The sequence below is a fragment of the Agelaius tricolor genome, unplaced genomic scaffold, assembly GCF_023055355.1.
Source record: "Agelaius tricolor isolate 1412-34295 unplaced genomic scaffold, bAgeTri1.0.p SCAF_7, whole genome shotgun sequence".
NCBI lineage: Eukaryota > Metazoa > Chordata > Aves > Passeriformes > Icteridae > Agelaius > Agelaius tricolor.
Genome location: NW_027269267.1, coordinates 34,026,176 through 34,047,228, shown reverse-complemented (window position 1 = coordinate 34,047,228; position 21,053 = coordinate 34,026,176). Strand labels below are relative to the sequence as shown.

The window sequence follows — 21,053 nt, the reverse complement described above, 5'->3', positions numbered from 1 at the left end:
TCAGCCTTTTTGTGTCTTGGTTGGTTTGGGGTTTGTTTTTCATTTTATTCATTATGCTCTTCAAGTGCTAGGATAGGTGATTTATTTTGGTAAGAAACCCTATTTGTACACCTTAGGCCTTTTTATAGTGCTGGTGCACTTCTTTGCCCTGACTTCACTGGGTGGTCTAGTTAATTTTCAAATTACTGAAGGGCCATCTCGAGCTCCACAGGGAAAAAAAATTCATTAAGATATCTTCACTTGTTGGATGAGATGGTCTTAGGGGTCTTTCCAGCCTAAATGATTGTATGGAAAAGATACCACAAATAAACACATGAAGAAATACTTGGAAAATTGTTTCTGTAAATCAGGTTGACATGTTCCAATCTGTATTTTATCTTCTTGCACAAATAAGAAAAAAAAAAAAAGTAAATTTGTGGAAAATTTATGTTTAAATGAAAATGTATGGTGGGGAATGTGATCCTATAACTTTCTGGAGATGGTAGAGATGTGGAATAAGATTCAAAAGACAAAGCCCTTAGCAAAATACCCCAGAAAGCTGAAGGAAAGTGTATGGCATAAATTGTATTAGGTTCCTTTAAATTATATCTATTTGATGCTGGCAACCAAAACTAATAAGCCAGTTAGGGAGTTGGCCTCAGGATTACAGATGCAGTCCTGCCAGCAGTACTTACATGTATTACCAGCATTAGCAATTCCAGTGAATTTAAGCACCTAATTTTAGTGTTTGCAGTTTTTGATAGCAGTCAGCTGATGTTTCATGAGAAAAAATTTGTAAAGCAAAACAATTTAAGAATAAATGTGCTGACAAATAATACTCTTCCTATTTTGTCTCTTCCTCCCCACTTAACATTTCATTATTTGGAATAAGTTGCTAGGCAGCATTTTGCTGTTGGTGATAGCATCTCATAAATGAAAACTGACAGTTGCAAACAGTGAAATGTTGCAGCTATAGCTAAACAAAAGAAATCAACATTTGCCAGTGGATGTGACTTTGTGTAACATTTTTCCTATGGATGTACTGGCCTCTGAAAAATAATTCTCGATAGAACAATTTTCCAGTTGGAAGGGACCTCAGGAGGCCATCTGGTCTGACTGATCTGCTTAAACCAGACTCAGAGATGAGATCACACCATCTTGCTCAGGGCTTTATCCAGTTGGGTCTTGAAAGCCTCCCAAGACAGACACTGCACAGCCTCCCTGGTAAGCTTGTTTCTGTACTGGACCGTCCTCATGCTGAAAGATTTTTTTTTGGACCCTCCCTTGTCAGCAGTCTCTCCTCCTGCAATGCACCCTTGGGAATTGCCCAGCTTTGTCCTCTTGATGGCTTCCTCATATAATCTGGCAGACTGCTCCTCGGTGCCCCCAAAGCCATCCTTCCTTCAGGCTGAAAAAGCCAAGCTCCTTCAGCCTCTCCTCATGGAGCACGTGCTCCAGTTCCAACCTCCTTGGTGGCCTGCCACTGACTTCACGTATTAGCATCTGTCATGTGTTGGAGGGGGGTTCAAGATATGCTGCAGTAATTTAGATACTGGTTAATGAGTTCCCAAAAAGAAGGGATTCATTTCCCTACATGTGGTTTGTATTAGATAGAATACGTGTTTCCTTATGTATTTGGCACTTCTGGTGTCGTGTTAGGTAACATATTGTTACTACCTGCCCTTACTCTGTGGAGCACGAGCTGCTAATGGGAACCCACACTTTCAGCAGAAGACTGGATTCTCTCTGACAGCCTGTCTTGAGCACAACTGGCATCAGATGATGCTAATGCTGGAAGAAAGGTTTAGCCCTTGATACCTTGATGTAGCTGCCTGTGTGCAAAGGTGAAACAGTAGTCTTCCATTCACAGAATTGTGCAGATGGTGAAGGTCTTCTGTTTGCAAGGAAAAGCCCTTTCTTGCTTTGCTATTTAACCACAAATTTACTTTCAGATGTGGCACACATCTGAAAAGCATGAACATTTTCATACTTGAGTGGTGTATAGGAGGCATGTGAGGATAAAACTTAAATATCTATTAAAAAGTTGATATAATTTTGCAAAAAACCTGTTAGTCCTTTAAAGTCTGTAACAATGTCTAATATTTAGGGCTGAAGTCTGTTTTAATTCTGATTTAGGAAATTCACACTGACCTACAAAGCAAGCCATAAACATAAAGACAAAATTTGGGAGTTAATCTTACCACATTACTTTACAGTAATGTTAAATAGGTCAAAAGGAGAGATATTTCTTAGTAAAGATTTACCTCTCATCTCTACAAATCAAGACCAGATAAAGGAATTTCCCTATTCATCCTTCAAACTTCAACACATGTTTGAAATTGGCCATGGCAGAATGTCCATTTAGAAGAAAATTCTGGGGACTTGCATGGAGTATTCAAGGGGAGAATTTTCAATCTTACCTGTAACTTTCATTTCTGTAACATAATCTGGAAACACAACCAAAAAGAAACCCCCAAAAAATGTGGTGGGGGGAGGAATTCAAAGCATCTATTTATTCTACATGTTTCCTTACAGAATTTGGATTCAAGCCAAATTCTCTCAAGCTCTGGTTTTATTTCTGAATTTATTTGAACTTTATTTGCTTTATTGTCCTTACTTTCCCTAAGTATCTGTTAAATAGCTGAAGAGTAATGTAAACAAATTTTAAAAATATCCCAAAGAGCTGATCTTACTGGGATTGCCATTGTTGGAATTTGATTTACCACTTATGAAAGAGCACAGTACTTGATCAGATTTCAGACTGTCTACAATTACTAAAAGAATTCATGAAATATTAATTTTGAAATTATGCTTGAGCTTTTAAAAAAGGTCACAAAATATCATTTAGCAATTCAGAATTAAACTTCAGACCCAAAGTAAGATTTAATCATTTTGGCATAGGATACAAGTCAAAACCTGCTAAATTCCTGCCTGTTTCTCTTTAGCCTTAGGGTGCCCAAGTCCTTAGTCATCTTAATGGTGGTTACCACAAATTTCTCCCTTAGTCTGAAGTCCTGCTCTGCACATGCTGAGCAGCACCCTGGTGTTATTGGGGCCCCACGTGAATCAGATGAGCTGAGCAGCCCAGTTTGCTTCCACCTATCCCTTTATGGCTCTGGTTCCTGGTGGTTTCACTCAGAAGCCTGTAACTGTAACAGAAATGGTCACAGAGCAACATCAGGCAAGTGACAGCAAGAGAAACTCAGTTAATGCTCATGATGGGGATGAGCTCAGTTAATGCTTTGATTGGGATGGGTTAAAAACTGTCATTCTTGAGTGTCTGTGACGTGTCAACATTGATCAACTATAATAAAGGACATGGAGTATGGTTTTCTTAATTTCACATCTCAAGGAGAGTCTGAAGTCCACTGCTAACTGTAGAATTAGTTTGCTTTCAGTAGGTACAGTGTTTTCCCACACTTCCTTTTTCTTAATTTCTGTCTCATCTTCATGTTTGGTTTAACAGCAAGCAGTGCAAGACAGAGCATTGAAGCCGTACAAGATGGTTGCTGTTGCCCTGGAGAATCTGGTGTGCATGTGTTTAATTTAGGCACTCAACCTGAGTTACTACAGTTCTGCCCTGAAGAAGTCAGCAGCATCCATTTTTTAAATTTGCTGTCCTTAAGAACAGCTCTTTGATCAAAATGATGAGAATGATCCTTCATTATAACTTATTCAAGAAACTAGCTAAAAGGATCACAAACAAGATAGTCTTTCACACTATTTCTGATTTTTGAAGACTCCCAACATCAAGAAACCTTGTTCCTTTAAGAAATAAGTCACAAATTGAACATAAAGTAATAATTTATGGTGAAAAATTTTATGCCTTTTATTTCCTTTCTTGGAGTCTTCACTATTACTGTTAGCTCAGCTTATGACAGAGCTTTAATTGCTTTCTGAAATAAATGCTAAATAGGTAAGAACGCAGTAGACTGGCTTTTAAAATGCACTGTTGTTTCTGGGCTTTCTTGCAAGATCATGCTGAAATATCTTCTGCTTCCTTAAGGCCTCTGTAAAAGTAGGGTATTATTGCTGTGTAGGGGAATTCACTAGCAAACACTGAACAAAACAAAAGACACAAGACCTACCAGCTATTTAAAGTTTCAACTGAGGCATGAAGGAGTAAGCTAAGGTTTTACCCTAGAGTATAACAAAATAACATCTTGATTAATGTTGGCCTATGAACTGTTTGGGTAGCTTATATTCTGTACTGTTTGGGCCAGCTACATTCAGACCAGCTCAGCTTTTATCTTGTTCTAACCTTGATCCTGTAACTCCAAAAGCTATTTGTATTCCCTGTGTGATACCATCAGCTGTCCCAGATTCCATGTCATGTCAGCAAAATTAACACAAGGTTTTCAGTTCTGTGCAGCTCTGGTGTAGTCCGTCTCCTGCTCCCTTCCAGGGATGGCATTGACCAGCACAGCGATGACTCTCAACAGTTGCATGCATTTCTGAACTCTTCAATTCAGACAGATTTTAGTTAACTTTTTGCTTCATGGCTATTAAAGTGGTTTGCATTAGATCTTTACAGCCACCTAGTTTAGTGATTGTATATTTTGCACTGGACACTTAAAGAAGAATCACTGGACACTTAAAATTCTCCTCGTTCCACATTTTATGGAGAAACACTAATTGCTTGATATGTGGGATTTTCAACTTCTGGTTAATTTTAGGAAATTTTGATGTAACTGAATGCCTCTACATTTGAATGCTTCAGTCTCCACTCTTACAAACCCATGCTGTTACTAAAATGGCTTCAATGGAAACCCAGGAGGAATATTTGACAGATTTTGATGGTTTCCATTTTTTAAAGCTTAAACTGTTCACTTTATGTGCATTTTGATTTGTTTTCTTAAAAAGAAAATCTTCAAGAATGGCATGGAATGTGTTTTGCAAAGCTGAGGGCTTTATTAAGTGACAACAAAATTAAAATGTTCACTGTAATAAAGGCTGTAATAAAGGAGTTGACAGAGTCCATCTGCCACTCCAAACTGAATCAAACCTTGTTCAATAGCACATTATGCCATCAGCGTCATAGAATTATGGAATATTATGGAATATTTGAGGTTGGAAAGGATCTCTGGAGATGGCCTAGTCTAACCTACCTTCCCAGAGCAGGACAGCCTAAAGCATGTTGTTCAAACCCTGTCCAGATGGCTTTTGACTATGTCCAGGGGTGAACATTGCTGAGCATTCTGCTCCAGGATGAGGCCACTCTTAGAGTAAAATAGCTTTATCTTTTTTTCCCCTTTTTAAAAAATATTATTCTTATTTGATTTATTATAAAAACAATTCTGGCAAAATTAAAGTTAAGATATTGTTTGCCTTTAAAAAAGAAATCACTGCCTATGAATTATCTTGTTTTACTCCCAGGCTTGCAGCTTAGTTTTTACACAGTTCAGAAGACTATGAAATCACAAAAATAGCCTTCACCAGTTTGGATAGGAAATTACCTTACTGATTCCTCTGCTGGTCAATAAAATTGCAGGGAAAAGATTAGAGACTATCCTTATCTCTCTACCTAATCCTGCAAACTTTTATGAAGAACAGTAACAGGGAAACACTTTAAAAATGAGGTTCAAGTGAAAGTGTGCTTAACACCACCTATTTTTTTAATTACATGTCTTTATTTGAAGTAATTTTAAGTCTGACAAGTATTATTTAAACCTGTTGCCTATTTTGAAGTGGCTGTTTAGTATTAGCAGGTGTGTTCCAGCTTCTCCTCATCAGCAATATGTTGACTTTCTCTTTTCTATTTTATTCTGCAAGAAGTGGCATTACCACTTGTAAACTATACATTTACCAAGCACCTGCAGGTCTAGAGCCTTAGTATGAAACTCCAATACATAGGAAAAGTTGTGTTTTACAACTGCTGTTCTTCTTGTAGGTGTATGTTATCCAGTAGAGAAAAAAGTTCCTTAGGGTTGTGTACAGGAGTGGCTGAAAGGAAGTGAACAGTTTTCAAGACATGTCAGGTTCCCATTTAGAAAGAGACTGACTCCTTTTAAATTGAATTTACAGCCTGTTTGGAAGCCAATTAGCTCCTGAATACATACACATCATATATATGTATATATAAATATGTATATACACACTTTACACATGTTTATACATGCATGCATAAAAATATTCTAGGCTTAAATGATTAAAAAATAATCTAAGAAAAGGTCAAAAATCTATTAAGTGAGCACTGAGATATTGTATTAGAGACAGGTACACATGAAAGCATTTATTAAGTTTAAGCTCTAGGTACACATTTCGAATATTGCATCCTTCGACTGTATAAGTATGCCTTCTCCAAATTCGAAAAGTCCACAGCAAAAAGGTGTGTATTTCTTCAAAACATGACAGATGTAAAAAAAAATAAGACAGTGATAAGTTCATCATACCATGGTGAATGTCTTCTCCCTGTACATATGAAGTTATAGTTTGTAGTCTGCTTGAAAGTCTTCTGAATACCTGTCAGCAACAGTCTGCTCAGGGAAAAAGGAGGAAGATGAACAGATGGCAGCCTTTAAAGTTGTGGATTAAAGATAAATTTAGTGCTAAAAGGGAATTACTATTGTTTAAAATGCAAAGCTTTCTCTTTATTCTTCTCTAAATTGAGACTTCAGGCAGTACAATTTTTGACAATCACACTGTTCTTAAAAGTGCTCTTTTCTGTAATCCAAAGGGTCTTAATTTATGAATATTTTTTTACTGCAGCATTATAAATACATTTCAAAAACTATCACACAGATAGAACACATAATGCTGCATTAAGCATGGACTTCAAAGTTCAAGGACTGTCAGAAATAAATATTTATTGATTTGCCTGCCAATATTACTTCCCTTTTCACTAGATTCATCAAAGTAAGTCAAACGCATGGGATTAGCAGGACTGTAAACATTCACACGACTGAAGCCAACAGATCACTCAATACAGGATTTTTATGATTTGTGTTGCTTGAGAAAACATTTTAACACACTTGCAATATGAAATACACTATAAAGGGCAACAAAACTGGTAAAAAATAGATTTGGTTTGCAACAGCTGTATGTGGGGCTTTTAGATTTTTCTACATCCTAATTCTCCTTGCTTGTATCTTAAGGTAAAGTTACGTGTCATAAAGAAGGTAGTACACTAGGAGCAGGCAGTTGCACTTCACAATTTCAACATAACTTACTAAAATATGACAAAAGTCTTGTGTTTTAATAGTCCACTGGAATAATTTTTTCCTTTAACCTGTATATCTTCAGGGACTAATAATATATGTTAACAAATATGCAAGAGCAGATTTTGGAATAATTTTTTCCTTTAACCTGTATATCTTCAGGGACTAATAATATATGTTAACAAATATGCAAGAGCAGATTTTGTCCAGTCTCTTCTTTTGAATTTCGATAAAGTTTTATCCTCCAGTTAAGTGGGCACTTGACCGAAAACAGGCCCCAAACTAGATTTTAAAGGTTCTTTTGTCATATATAAGGCCAGCAGAACAAAGTCAAATGCTTGATGCTTTTTTTTTTTTTTTTTTTTTTGCAGAAATATAACTAGCAGAACTAGTTATGGTAGCAGGAATGCTGTGAATTGCAGCCTTGAGTTCACTATGTAAATGTAAGACACCCACTTAAACTCATAGGAACGACAGCCTCTGAGTCAGAATTTTAACTAAATCTTAAGATGTTTTCTGGAACAGTATAATCTGTGGTATTTTAGATACTTAATATGAAATTAAAACAAGAGTTTTTCATTCTGAGGAAGGTACTGAGGGCTTTAATCTCCAATACAGGCTTCAAAACCAGTGAAACCTTCTTTCAGCTGCCTGCTTTAAAAATGCATGTGTGTGTGTGCAGACTAGGACACCTATAACTTATCTTCTTTTGTGGTCAAAGTTTATTTCTTTAATAGCTTTCCATCACAGGGAGGCATCAGGCAAACAGCAAATTCCCAGGACAGCCAGAGGGATCTAAAACTTTTCTGCAGCATAAAGAGCACGTGGCCATATCTGCCAAAGTTGATTCATTTGGAGAGACTATCCTTCCTTTTAGCTTAGTTTTACAGCAATTCAAAAATCTCCCACTGCTGAGATGAAGTATTGGACTGTGTTTTAATAAGGCATTAGGAAATGGCAAACTAATAATACTTTTAATGTGCAGTCAGTCATGCTGGTGCGGGCTGGCAGCCTGCAGCGTCGCACGGCGCTGTGACGTCAGCAGGTGACCTCAGGCTGGGGAGGGAAGGGACGGACCTGGGGAGGCAGGCGCCAGGGAGGTGCTCCAGCAGGCAGGCAGGCAGGGATGCTGCAGCTGGGCAGCGCCGCTCCTGTCTCCCGGTCGGCACAAGTTTCACAGATTATCCCAAGCAGCCGTCTGTCAAAGGACAGGGGGATACACATACCTCAAATACTTACGGTGCCTCTACTTTGAGAATGAGACAGTTCCTTCACATCTGTGAACGGGCCACTTTTAAAACATCAAAATAAACCATCTGGCTGCGCAACTGTTTCTAATTACTTCCCTGCCTAGACTGTAAACTTCGGGGTTTGGCACCGGCCTCCTTCCCAGAGTGCTGCCCAAATCCCGCTTCCAGGCAGCTAATCAGAGCCACTGCAGCACGGCGGGAGCAGCGCTGGAGCCGGGCTTGTCCAGCGCGCAGCTCTCCGCGCGCCTGCTGCCTCTGTCCGCCCGTCCGTCCGCCCGTCTGTCCGCCCGTCCGTCCGCGCCAGGTGCGCTCGGCACAGCTCGCAGCATGCTCGCACCGGGGCTGCTGGGGCTGCTGCTGCTGCTGGGCCCCGCGCTGCCGGCCGGGCCCCCGGCCCTGCGGTAAGTGCGGCTCTCAGCTCTCACGGGGGGTGCGGCTGATTTTGAGGTGCCCGGAGTGTGGAAGTTGGGCTTGCGGAGGAAGCGGTGGAGCACTTTTTGGCTCTTCCTTTGCCTCCTTAAAGGTGACGCTGAGGGAAGCGCTCTGAGTCACTGGGAGCCTCAGTAGGTAAGGGCATGTGCAGACTGCAGAGTTATTGGCAACGATGCATTTGATGCCCAAAATGCACACTGAAAGCAGTGAAGGGAGAAGAGCTGGCTAGTGATAACTCTTTACACCCACACTCCCCAGATTCTGTTGCCTGAGTGGAGCAAACACCCTAACCACAGAACCCTGCTTATTGCTGCACTTTGGTGTGGGGGCACAGTGAGGTGCGCTGCCCTTCACTCTCCACCTCCACCACAGCCAGCACACACTGACTCCTAAGGCCAGTGCCTCCTTTGCTCCAGAGCCTTGCAAAATCTTCTATCTGAGAAGGGCAGGTTCTTTTCATCTCCATCTTCAGTATTCCTTAGCATTGTGAAGACCTGTTTTTGGCCTAAGCAGTCCTATGATTGCCTATGTTTTTCTTATGATTCAGGTCCTGATGAGCCAAAGTGTGATTTTCCCTGAGTATGTCCTGAAAGTCGTGATCCCCACATGCTCTGGTGCATGGTACAATTGCATGCAGAGCTGCAAATGTACGGATCTAGAATTGGATTTTGCTGCCTTTACCAAAACCACAGCCAGAACCTACAGTATTGTGTGGAAAGCCACGATTACTTTGGTTTCCTCTTCCATTGGAAGCATGGATCATATATGTCTGACAACCAGAAGGATTACTTTGGCAAACATATTTTATTAGAATCAACCTTAAGTGTGCTGTATGATATATATTCCTGTTATGCTACCCAGATGTTTGGATGTATATGGCATCTCTAAACTTTTTGAAGTAATTAAGATCAAAATGGTTCATGATGGATAATCAAATCCTAAGTGTCTGTGCATATGTGCCTGATGGGAAAGTAGATGAGGCCAATGTAGTTAAAAAGGTAAGTAAAATAAAGTATAAGCATTCTTGCAGGTAGCAATGAGGTTTCTGATGAAAACAAAGAAAACTGGGTGATTTGAGACAAGTAATAATTTGCAACCATAGCTGAAGAGGTGGTAAGAACAATATTCTGGGTATTGACTGAAGCCAGTGACAGGAGGGTGGTCTGAAATGAGCCAAGCTCTCACTGGCTCTGAGCTGCAGCCCCTGGCTTTGACCGCAGCTCATTCAGTTTGCTGTCCCCCACAGGAGCGCTTTGGATATCCCTGCTTCCTGCCGGCTGTCCCGGGCTGAGTCGGAGCTCAGGTGCCGTGTCCCAGGGGGGAAGCTGTGCAGTGACAGAGGCAGGTGCGAGTGTGGAGTCTGCATCTGCCAAGTGACCGAGTCTGGCAAATACTACGGTCCCCTCTGTGAGTGCCACGACTGGGTGTGCGAGACCTACGACGGGAAAATCTGCACAGGTAAGGAAGCCCTGATGGTGACAGAAGTTTAGGAAATTAGGAGTATATGTTAAAACCAGGAACACAGCACACTGATACAGTGGAGACATGATTATATATGGGTCCCTGAAATGTGACTCTAAATGGAATTGTGGGCACATCCAAGGATTTTACCAGATTAAAGGATGGAAGTTACAGGCACTGTGTCTGCCATAAAATGGGACTTAGCTTTGAGCAAGATCGATCTGCATCAGGGGCAAAAGCAGAAGTTGCTTTAGCTTGGAGGCTCTGCAAACTATATTTTAAGTCTAATATAGTATGTAATATTGATCACATTTTTATATATTTCTTCATTTGAATTGCTTGCCTAATGATGGCTTATGGTATCTACCCTGGCTTTAAACTATTTACAAAGAATCAGTTTTGTCCAGTGACTATTTTTTTTTCTTCTGCTATAAAAAAAAAGACTTACTGTAAGATGTACCACACTCATATTTGCTATATAAACATGAAAACTCTGTTTTTCTCTAAGTAATGATAATACTTTCCAAATAAAGACTTAAAACAATGTAATTGTATTGTGGTTTCAGGGATTTCCCCGCTGACACTGTATTCTTTAATAACATACATTTCTGGGACAAAATTTAGTTCCTTCCAGTTGTTGGAACATGTCGCTTGGTTTACATCTAAGCATTATCGCTCTTTCATCTTTCCAGCTGTCTTTACTTAAGTTTCTGGGTTATTTTGGTCAGATTTTCATCTTTTTTTCTTTTTTTCTTTCTTTTTTTTTTTTTTAAGCAGCTTAGAATAGGATTTTAGAAAAAAGCAGGGAAAAGAAATGCCATCACATTCCTAAGGGGATTCAGCCTGGAGCTTGATGAAAGGGGCCAGAAGGGTACTTCATTTCTACTATTCCTGTTTCAACAGCTTTACCAGATTCACAGAAACGTGTCATCTTTTCAGGCCAAAACCTGCAATTAGGTCAATGGGAATGTTACAGAAATTCTTCTAGTAAGAGGACAATACAAATGCATTCCAGCATTTGGTTTGGCAAATTTTGTAGGAAAAAGGACCAAACTTACTTTAGCAACAATTTATGCAGGAAGTCCAGTAATAACGTGAAAAGACCAAGAATGGGATTATGAGAAAAAGATTTATATTTGGCACCTGTGGCTTCAGAGTTCTGTAGAGAAACTGATTCATAGACTCTGCAGTAAGCAGTATTAAATCCCCCTACATAAGAAATATCATAGCATTTCACTGCTTTGCTGTCCCAAACATGAATTTTTTGATTGGTACTGTTATTTCAAAGTGCTTGCTGTTGTTGCTGGGTTAATTGCATAAAGGGAAACTGAAAGCTCCTTCAATTTTAATATTCTACTGTAAATTCCACCATCATGTTCCTGTTAATATCATGAACAGTGGCTGCAAGTTTTGAAAGGTCTTTGGTGGTATAGTGTGCTCACAGAATAAACAGAGCCAAGAGATCTCTTAATATTTAGCTTTTGGGTAGCACTTCATGCTGCAGTTCAAAGATGTGAATGCTAAGTGATTAAATGTTTTTTTAAAAACGATTTTCTGTACTTGTCACTTTGTCACTCCTAGCTGGAGTATTGAAGCCGTGTTACCATGTTATCACTGAGATGTGAGATAATTTGAATTCTCTCTTCTGGAAAAAAAAAAAAAGTAGTAAAAAATTCAGTACAAAGTCCTGGGGAGGGAAACAACTGTGAAGGGTACAGGAGTTTAGCTTTCTTCGTTTGGGCTTATCGACAATTATGCTAAAAATCCAGCTGACTTTGTTGCAGTCCAGGGCTGCCCAGCAATGCAGGAGAGCAGCCCCAGGTAACTCCTCCAGAGCTGGGATCCAGTTGGTGAAGCACCTCCTTTCAGGCTGTGCTTGTTGCCCTCTTCATTTTTCCACCATGTTTTTAGTCACTGAAATTGTGTGTATGTGGGAGGAAGGGAGCATAGAAAAGAAGGTCAGATCTAGGATAACTCTAGGCAAGAGACTGGAACTTAGGTTGTATGAATAATATTTTCCCTTACCCAGCTATTCAGTGAACTGCATCCAGTAATGTTTCTTAACATTACATCACCAGGCCAATTTTCAGTGCATGACATATTTCTCTTTCTTTGCATTTTTAGGCCATTTTTTGACTTAATGATGAAGTTGTGTTTCCTCTAAGTGAATAGCCATAATGTCTTTCTGCAGTTCTATATCTGTTTCCTGCTTTAATTTTCTTTTTCATATTTTTATTTTGATATTTGCTGTCCCTTTTAATTGTGGATCTCTCCTGACGTAGGCAACAGCAGTAACTGCTGACTGGTACCACATGGAGAACTTCTAGACACTCTTTCAACATCCCTCTAGAAAGGCATGGTATTTGAGGCTAATGCTGTTTAAAACACGCTACTTTTCAAGCTGCCAGAGTGAGTCCTTTTTCAAGTGACTGATGTCTGATCACCAGTGATGTTCATATTCAGAGATGGACAGGCGGAGTTGTTTGAGTCACAAATGCCAAAGATAGCTGTGTTTCCCTGCCAGTCAACTCAGACATACCGCCACTTCCCTTGCATGTCCCAAGCTGAACAAAAGATTAAGTTGCTCAATATGCAGCTCATTATCTTAAAGGCACTTTCTGTGTCAGATCCTCTTTCTGCACCAGTTATTGAACAATCGTATTCTGGAGAGAGAAGGCCTGAAGGTAAAGAAAATGTCAGCTATCCATCTGATTGATTTGCTTTTTCTAATAAACCTTTTATAAAAATGGGAAAGAGATTATGCCATGAGTAATGAAGAAGAACAGATTTAAATGTTGCTGTCCTTTTATTTTCCCTTGAGACTTTGCTGTATTTCTCTCCCATTATGATTCCAGGTGCTTTAGAGGGAGTTCAAATAATTTTCTTGCCTTTTATCCCACTGGGATTGATGAAGTAACAGGTGATCCCTCATAGAGTCAGAAACAAAGAAGAGAGAAAACAAGTACTGTGTGCGATCTGAATCATTAAGTCTCCAGTCCTCCTCCTGACCTTTTTATTTGCTTTATGTATCATGGGGTGTAGAGGAAATCAAGTAGATACTGTCCTGTCATTCTTTTTGCAATGTCAGGGACATCTTTATTTTGTCTTTTGTTACCGATATTCAGGGAGATGAGCTAAGAGGAGGCAGACTGAATAAAAAACAATCAGATCCCCAAAAGATTTATGCTTCATTCAGAAGAGACAATATACTTGTTGCTGTCTTTTTGCAGATAGTAGTTCTGACCTCAGACAGTTGCATATTGCCTCAGGCTTTCTTAGCATAAGTGGAGCCCATATTGTGTGCAAGGGAAAGTGGAATACAGGACTAATTCCTGTCACATCACTGCTTGATACCTATTGCTCTGCGGGGTTTTTGCAGTATAGTGGAAAATGCATTTTAGTGAATTTTTTGTGGGTTTTGTTTGTTTGTTTGTTTGTTCATTTGGGATTTTGGTTTTTTTTGGTTTTTTTTGTTTTGGTTGGTTGGCTGGTTTGGGTTTTTTATTCTTTTATTGGTTTTTTTAAATCTTTTACTGTGTCTGCAGTTAATGAAAAACTAAACTAAGCATAGATTTCCTTGGCCAACTGAAGTGGGAACACTTAAGATGTTCTTAGAGAATGCACCACAAGAACTGTCAGCTGGGACATGTATGATTGCACTGTTTGTAGTAGGTGAGATGACAAGACAGATACAATTTGGTGACAATATAGGCAGCAACACATGAAGAAGGCTTGTCTTTGCTCAGAACTGTATTTGTTATCTTTGGTTTTTTTCATAGTTATTAAGATTTTATGAATAATTTTTCTTCCAAACTGAAGTACCTTTTGCACCTACTGAAAAATGATGGCACAGTCTGATTTTCCATAAGCAGTTGCTGTGGAACTTGCTGTTTTTCAGGTCAATGAAAGATTTTTTCTGTTTCTTTCTCCAAAGCTGTGGGTGCTGTACCTATTTTAATACTAGCTCAGCAGTATAATGCTGGCATTAGTCATCGGTTTTTGCAAACAGAGGTATTATCATGCATAACACGAAGGACAAAAGAATTTAAGTGTCATTATTTCCTGGTCTGTAAGGTTTTAAACTATATAGAGAACACAAGTGAAAAATTAAATTGACAAGGAATAGATGTAGAAATCCAAAATGAAGTATTAATATAATACATACATATGCATCCATGGAAGTTTATTGGATGTATGGTACTATATAGCAGTTTGAGAGAGTTAGGAATTTGAAGATGGAATTTGGTGAACATTTTGGGCTGAGGACTGCTCTTTGCACAGAAACTGAATAGTGTCTTCAGGCAGAGCTATCGAAGTTGAGCTGGAAAGGCTCTAACAAATGTGCTTTTGTATTCATACCGAAGGGAGGTCTGACACGCTGATTGTTCATTGAGCAGCATTTCTTGCTAAAAGTGTGAAGAAAAGTCAGCCTGTGACCTGCATTGATTGCCATTTGATCCAAAGTGAAATTCAAAGCCCTGGATTTTGAGAACAGGTATAAGCCTCTTCTCTGTCAGAGGCCATGTTTGCAAAGATTCAACTGTGGCACACCTGGCCATTGGAGACAAAGCCTCCTTAAAAGATCAAGTTAAAAATAGGGCAGGAGGCTACTGACGAAAATGGAGGTTGCAGTTCTGCTCTGACCTAGTTTGCTTTAGTCCAGACTTCAGAACTTGGCATTTTGTGACTTTTCCTCCCAGAACAGGGGTGTGTAGGTGTGATAATAGCATCCATATTCATCTCAAAACAGGTTCCTCGGGTTCTAGAAGAAGTGAAATTGTGATAGCATAGACCTCATTGCAGGTTCATTTCCTTGCTAAGTGCTTGAGGTCCCAGCAGACACAAAAAACACAAGCTAAAGCCTGTATTATTCTCAACTTTGTGCTCTTGGTACCTGATCTAGGTAAAATCAAGCAGCCTTTGATACATTGACAATTGTTGTAGTTCCAAGTGCAGTGTGTGGGTTCATAGCAATGGTGCGTGAGGCAGGAGGAAGCTTAGACACAAAAACTGCAGGGGGGATTAACGGAAGGGAAGCATCTTAAAAGTAACTTAATAAATTTTATGTACCTAGTTGCTTAGCCCTCATTTTGAGCACCTTTATTTGTAGATGCTACTGATGGAAAATAGGTGTTAGTTTAAAAAGTAAAAGTGAGTGCGTTGGGCATGTGGAAGAGTAAAGACTTTTACAGCACCTAGAGGAGCTGGAATGTAGCCCCTCAGGCTGGCACCAACAGCAAAACAAGGTGGGGAGCAGCATCTCCTTCACCTTTTGTCCTTCTGTAGTCTGGGGTGCCGTGCTTATCCATTGCAGAGAAAAAAACAAACCTTTGTGTGACTTTTGTCGATGCAAATAAGTGTTCTGAAGTGTGTTTGGAATTTTTATGCTCCTCAGAGGCTGATAATGAACTGAAGTATATTTTTATTTATTTGAAAGAATGCTCTTTATGAAAAAATGGCTTACACAGACTGTATGTATTAACATTCTATTTGTGTTTCAGAATCATTATTATGAAAAAGATATGGTGAATAGAAAGTAGATGGTGTATTAATGTTACAAATGTTTATTAATTAATTTTTTTTACCTGCTTTAACAGTGGATAGGTGTCAGCATGTGTTCTTATGACAGCCTTTTTTGGACAAACTGACTGTCTTGATATAATTTTCTATGCTTATTTAAAGTTTTATTGTTGGTAGCTGATCCTGTCAAGGATTTCAAACAATCATCACCTATGGCACTGTACTGTAGACCTTTCAATGTTAGTGTTCCCAAGTAATTTGTCTTTAAAAAGAACATCACTGATTGAAAAGTTCCTATGAGCTTTTCTGAGAGGAAAGGACTCATTGCTAGAGCTGTCCAGGAAAAAGAGCAATTTGTGCCTAAAAAGTACTGGAGTTTGATTTTGGCCATGCAAAGGAGGACTCCATAGTATATATGTGGTACCAGAATTTACCAGTGTTTTAACTGGGGGGGTGTGGTGGTTGGGGCCATGTTATGGTGTGTTTATGGTGTACACAGTTGTACTGCTGGATTCAAATTTCCTTTGGAAATGGAAGGACTATGAAGGGAAAAAACCCTGTTCTTCTTTCAAACACTATTTTTAAAGGTTATTTAAAAGCTTAATTTCTCAGTGATGGAAGGAGTAATTTTTGCAGATAAGGGTTTATGTACATTTTGTCCATAGGGAGTGGGCTGGAACACCAGCTTGAGCAGTTGCATGACCATATTGTTGTATGTAGAAGAATAAGGATTCAAGAGACTTTAACTGGAGTTGCACCTGTCCCCTTTCTTGAAAGAGCTGCTTTGCCCTTCTGCCTGTCCACCTGAGTAGCATCAGTGGTACAATCTGGGACACCTTCTTGTCAGTGACCTGAAGAGTGGCAGTCAGAGCTTTTGGAGTCATATCTGGGTCGTTTTTATGGGGAAGGTCACTGGGAGTGCCAGCTCTGACACTGCCAGGAGTGAGCTGAGTACTAACTTTGTGATTTGGAAAACATCACAGCCGAATGCTGTTGCCTTGGCAGCTCCATGCAGCAGCAGATGTTCTAACTAGAGCACCTGGTCACAGTGTATGGTTCCTGGGGGCAGTTCTAGGCTGGGGACATTGTGAGTGGGCTGGGGGAGAATCCTCCTGTGACCCAAAGAGACTACCAAAGTCTACCTTTCTCAGGCATGCTTTTTCCAGTTGTCTGCCTCCAGCAGGTCCTGTTCAGTCTTTTCAACCAGGTGGTGTCTGTTATTTTAAATATTGGGGATGTTAGCTTTTATGATCCAGAGTCAGAGGCTACTGAATGTAAAAATAGCTCATTTAAGTATTTTTCCTGGTTTGCATATAATTTCCTATCTACTTAAAAGGCTGTATTAAAGTTATTAAAATTTTGAACCTGTGTGGTTGACAGCTAAGAAATGCTGAATCTATCTACCTTTGTTGAAGACGTGCATTTGCACTATTATACATCTTTTAATTTTTTATTCATTATGTTTTCTCCAGTGAACTTATGCAGCAACAACAGGAGGAAAATAGTCGCTTCCTGGTGTTTGAAATGGTTTAGTTTACAAACTTGGTAACATGTTGAAAGCAAGTTAAAATGTTTATTATTTACCTTAATCCATTCATTTGCCTGAAATGTTTGGAACACACATGGCAAACAGTTTGGTAGCACAGCAGCGTCAGGTAACGGAGGTTTCTTGGCACCCCATTTCCTTACTCCAAATGTTTTAAACAGTATTTTCCAGAAAGTAAGTGGATACTTGTAAAACTCAATGGTACAAGCTCATTGAGTCTCAAAAGCGAAAAGCCCCTCTTCAAAAAATCCTGTTCCTCTCCACTTCCTGAAATGTCCAGACTCATTTCTTGTCTGGCCTTACCCCTTTGGAAATTATTGGATACAAGAAGAGTTGGTATAAAATTTGAATGTCTTTTCAGCAGATGAAGATACAGGCATTTTTAAGAGATTAATAATTAATGGTATTCTGTGAACAAAAGTTAAATTTGCATAATCCAAAACATTTCTGTGTCCATATCTCCTGTGAGTAATGTGGTTCCTCCCAAAAATGCAAGCCCCACTTCAAATGTGGGGAACATGCTTGGTATATGGAACTGAACTGTGATGGTCACTGCATCCAGCTCTCATATCCACCCTTCTTTGCAGTTCTTGCAACAAATTACTAGAAGGTATGTGTTTTTCTTCTGATACTGAAGAGAGGGGAAGTTGAGGATACACCTTCTGATCATCTAAGGCTGATAATGAGACTCAGAAGAAAACCAAATGTCTGAGTCCTTCCTAGGGGCTCTCAAACCACCAAGTCCCTATGAGGTATAAGAATAAAATCTGTTAGTATTAAAACTATCAGTTAAGGCTGTGTCAAAACCACATTTTATGTTTCATGTTTTAGTCTTAAAAATACTATTTCCTACAAAAAAAAAAATCATGCATTTTTTTTCCTAAGAGCTACCTGTGCATTAGGTGTGCAGTAATTATTGATTGTGTATTATCCAAGTGAGAGCAACTTGGTTTTATGAAAACACTCAGTGTATTTCAGCTTAAAAGTGTTCCACATATAAATAGGGAGGTGAATTTGTAGCAGGTCAATCCCACAGAGAACTGTAGGTGCAGTGATATGCCTGGTGGATTGTGTTCCAGACCACCATCCTCAAAAGGGTTGTTTGTAAAGTCATGCTTTGAAGGGTTACTGGAGAAGTTCAGACCTCTTACTTTAGCAACAGGAAGGAACTGAAATGGAGGACAACCAATTTCATGTCATGAGCGTACTTGCAGAAGGAACAAATCATGCTGGATGTTGGTGATGCCATGACAAAAAGTCACATAAGAACATATTGCACTGTGGTTCTCCTGAATGCTTTTGCTGAATTGTGCCTTTTAATCACTATATACTTTATATGAAAAAAACACTTACTCTGTCTCACAGAACATACCACACTTTTACCCTAATTGTCTTGACAGTTTCCGTCCTTTCTCAACAGCTTTTAAGCTGGAAAGAATGGTGGCAGGGAATAAATTGTACATCTGTAGTCTAACATGCAGAGGTAAGGCAGAGATCTTCTGTACAGAATCGTGGAAATGAGTATTACATTTTTTTTTTTTTCTGGTGCCTTTGAAGTCTGATAAATTCTGTGGGAATCAGATAACCAGTAAGAAATATATTTAAAATCAGAAAATGGTCTTGAAGCACTTAATTGAAGCACTGTTGTTGCACTGGTGCTTCTAATGACTGTCTTTTGAAATAATTTTATTTAATTCTTGCTTCTGTTTCAAGCCACAGATAATCCTCATCAGAGACACAGGAAGTATATTGAAGTACAATTCCTAGGCTGTGCTTAGGAAGAGATCAAGTTGCCAGCTATCACTGAAGGAAAATTGACCATCATCTACATCCAGTTTCTCTGGATGGGAATAGAGAATGTAGGAGCTATTGCAATGGGTATAACTACTTTACATTTATGTGAGTTTGCCTGTAGTTGGCATTTGTGGAAATCCTTTTGTCCAGCAAACCCAGATACAGTGAATTTTGTCTTTCTCCAGAACATTTTCATTTCTCATTCACAGGGCTTTAGGGCATCATCCTACAGTGAAAAGTACTGGAATATTTCTTACTGCCCTTTTTTTTCCCCCAAGGCTGCTTAGTTAATCGAAGCATAGCAGAGAAATTTTAGAGTATATCATTGGCATTGATCATAAACAGAGAGATTTAAATGTGGCATAGATTTCTGTATCACAATAAAAAATAATTGTCTCTTCAAAATTTATAATGTTTAACTTCCTACAAGCTTTGTGTAGACATACAACAAAAAATTGATTGGAGATGGGATTGGCAAAATTACCAAACCTCAGTCATGTGCTTTTGGATTGGATTTAGGCGTGGATCCTGTCACTCATCTTTACTCTTCAGGTTAAAAATATGTTTTAATAAAAGCAGATGGTGTGGCTGCTTTTTATGTTTTTCCAAAGCTAAACAGAAGCCAATGTTTTCTGCTGACAAAAGTCTAATGAAATCATTAAAGTTATGCCAACAGAGAATTGGTCTCATGGCAATTCTGGCCCTTGTTTGGCCAAAATGTCTGGGTAATAGCAGACAAAATTACAGCAGCAAAATATAGACCCTGTCATTTACCTGCAAGTGATAATGGTAAAACAATAACAACATCTCAAAAGTTTTGAATGCTTTTAAGCTTGATAGCATTTTACATGATTTTCTATTTTGTTTTCCTTTTGAGTATTGTGCTACTTTAAAGAGTTATATGTTATTTAGTGGTAATTTGACAGGACATTGACCAAAATAATTTTTCTCCAGAATGTCAGAGTTAGACTTAGCAGGAATGAGAGTTATGTGAGAAAACATTCTGATAAATGAAAACCCATTTTTCAAAGATATAAACTCAGATGTATAAATGAAGGAATTGTTTGAACTGAGAGATCTATCCCAGCTTTTATTAAATGGTCTGTTGGTTTGGAAAGCCATAATAAAATTAAGATTTTGTAAGAAGGGTAAGTCTCTACTCCCTCTCCTGTCACCATCCTAAAGCTTTTGTATATGACATTTTGTAAATTAGGAAATTCCATTCTAAATGTATCAACTGCTTTAAATGTATGTCTGGTACACTTACATACAGGTTAGAAAAGCTTTTATTTGCAGATATTGTCCAGAAAGTAGAACATGATTTCTCTGTAGATGGTTTCAAAAGGTCGTCTCACTTGAGAATTTCTGAATGAAGTTCTTGCTGGATAAGATCTTGAAGGATAATATTTAAAGAATACAGTGACCACAGGCTTCCTTTTATTTCATGGGTGCCTATCAAAGGAACTCAGAGGTTTTTAAAATAATCTCTTTCTGGAGTGTCATGTATCGAGCTCTTTCAACACAATATCATAAGTCCTCTGGCCTTTCATTGGCTTCCAGTTCTCTGTATTTTTGCATTTCAGGTGTTGTCTTGGCTTTTCCTCCATCTTTTTCTGCATGAGCTGTGGTTGCCACTCCCACTCTCAGCATTTTGGTTGTATCCAATTGCCAATTTGTTTTACTAATTCCATTCCCTCTTGACAGAGTCTTTTCTGCTTTTTGAGTGGTCTGTATCTGGCTCAGTTCCTTGGCACTGCTCCTCACAATTGTCCTACTCCATTCCTCTGGCTCATCAAAGAACAGTTGTTTCCATGAGGAGCTGAGTGGAAGTCAGATCCACCTTGGCTCTCTTTACACTCCCTGGTGGCTCCTTCTCCAGCCAATAACCTCTGCCCTTGTGTCCCAGGAATCTCA

General features: G+C 39.1%; 1 protein-coding gene across 1 annotated transcript in view; it reads left to right on the top strand.

Moving 5' to 3' along the window:
• The first annotated feature begins 8,230 nt into the window (after positions 1-8,230).
• ITGBL1 (integrin subunit beta like 1) overlaps positions 8,231-21,053 on the top strand; it is a 126,202-nt gene continuing 113,379 nt past the window's right edge. The window contains exons 1-2 of the mRNA XM_071430887.1: positions 8,231-8,787; positions 10,065-10,276. Of these exons, the coding sequence (XP_071286988.1) occupies positions 8,714-8,787; positions 10,065-10,276 (286 nt within the window). The 5' untranslated portion in view covers positions 8,231-8,713. The remainder of the gene's footprint in view (positions 8,788-10,064; positions 10,277-21,053) is intronic.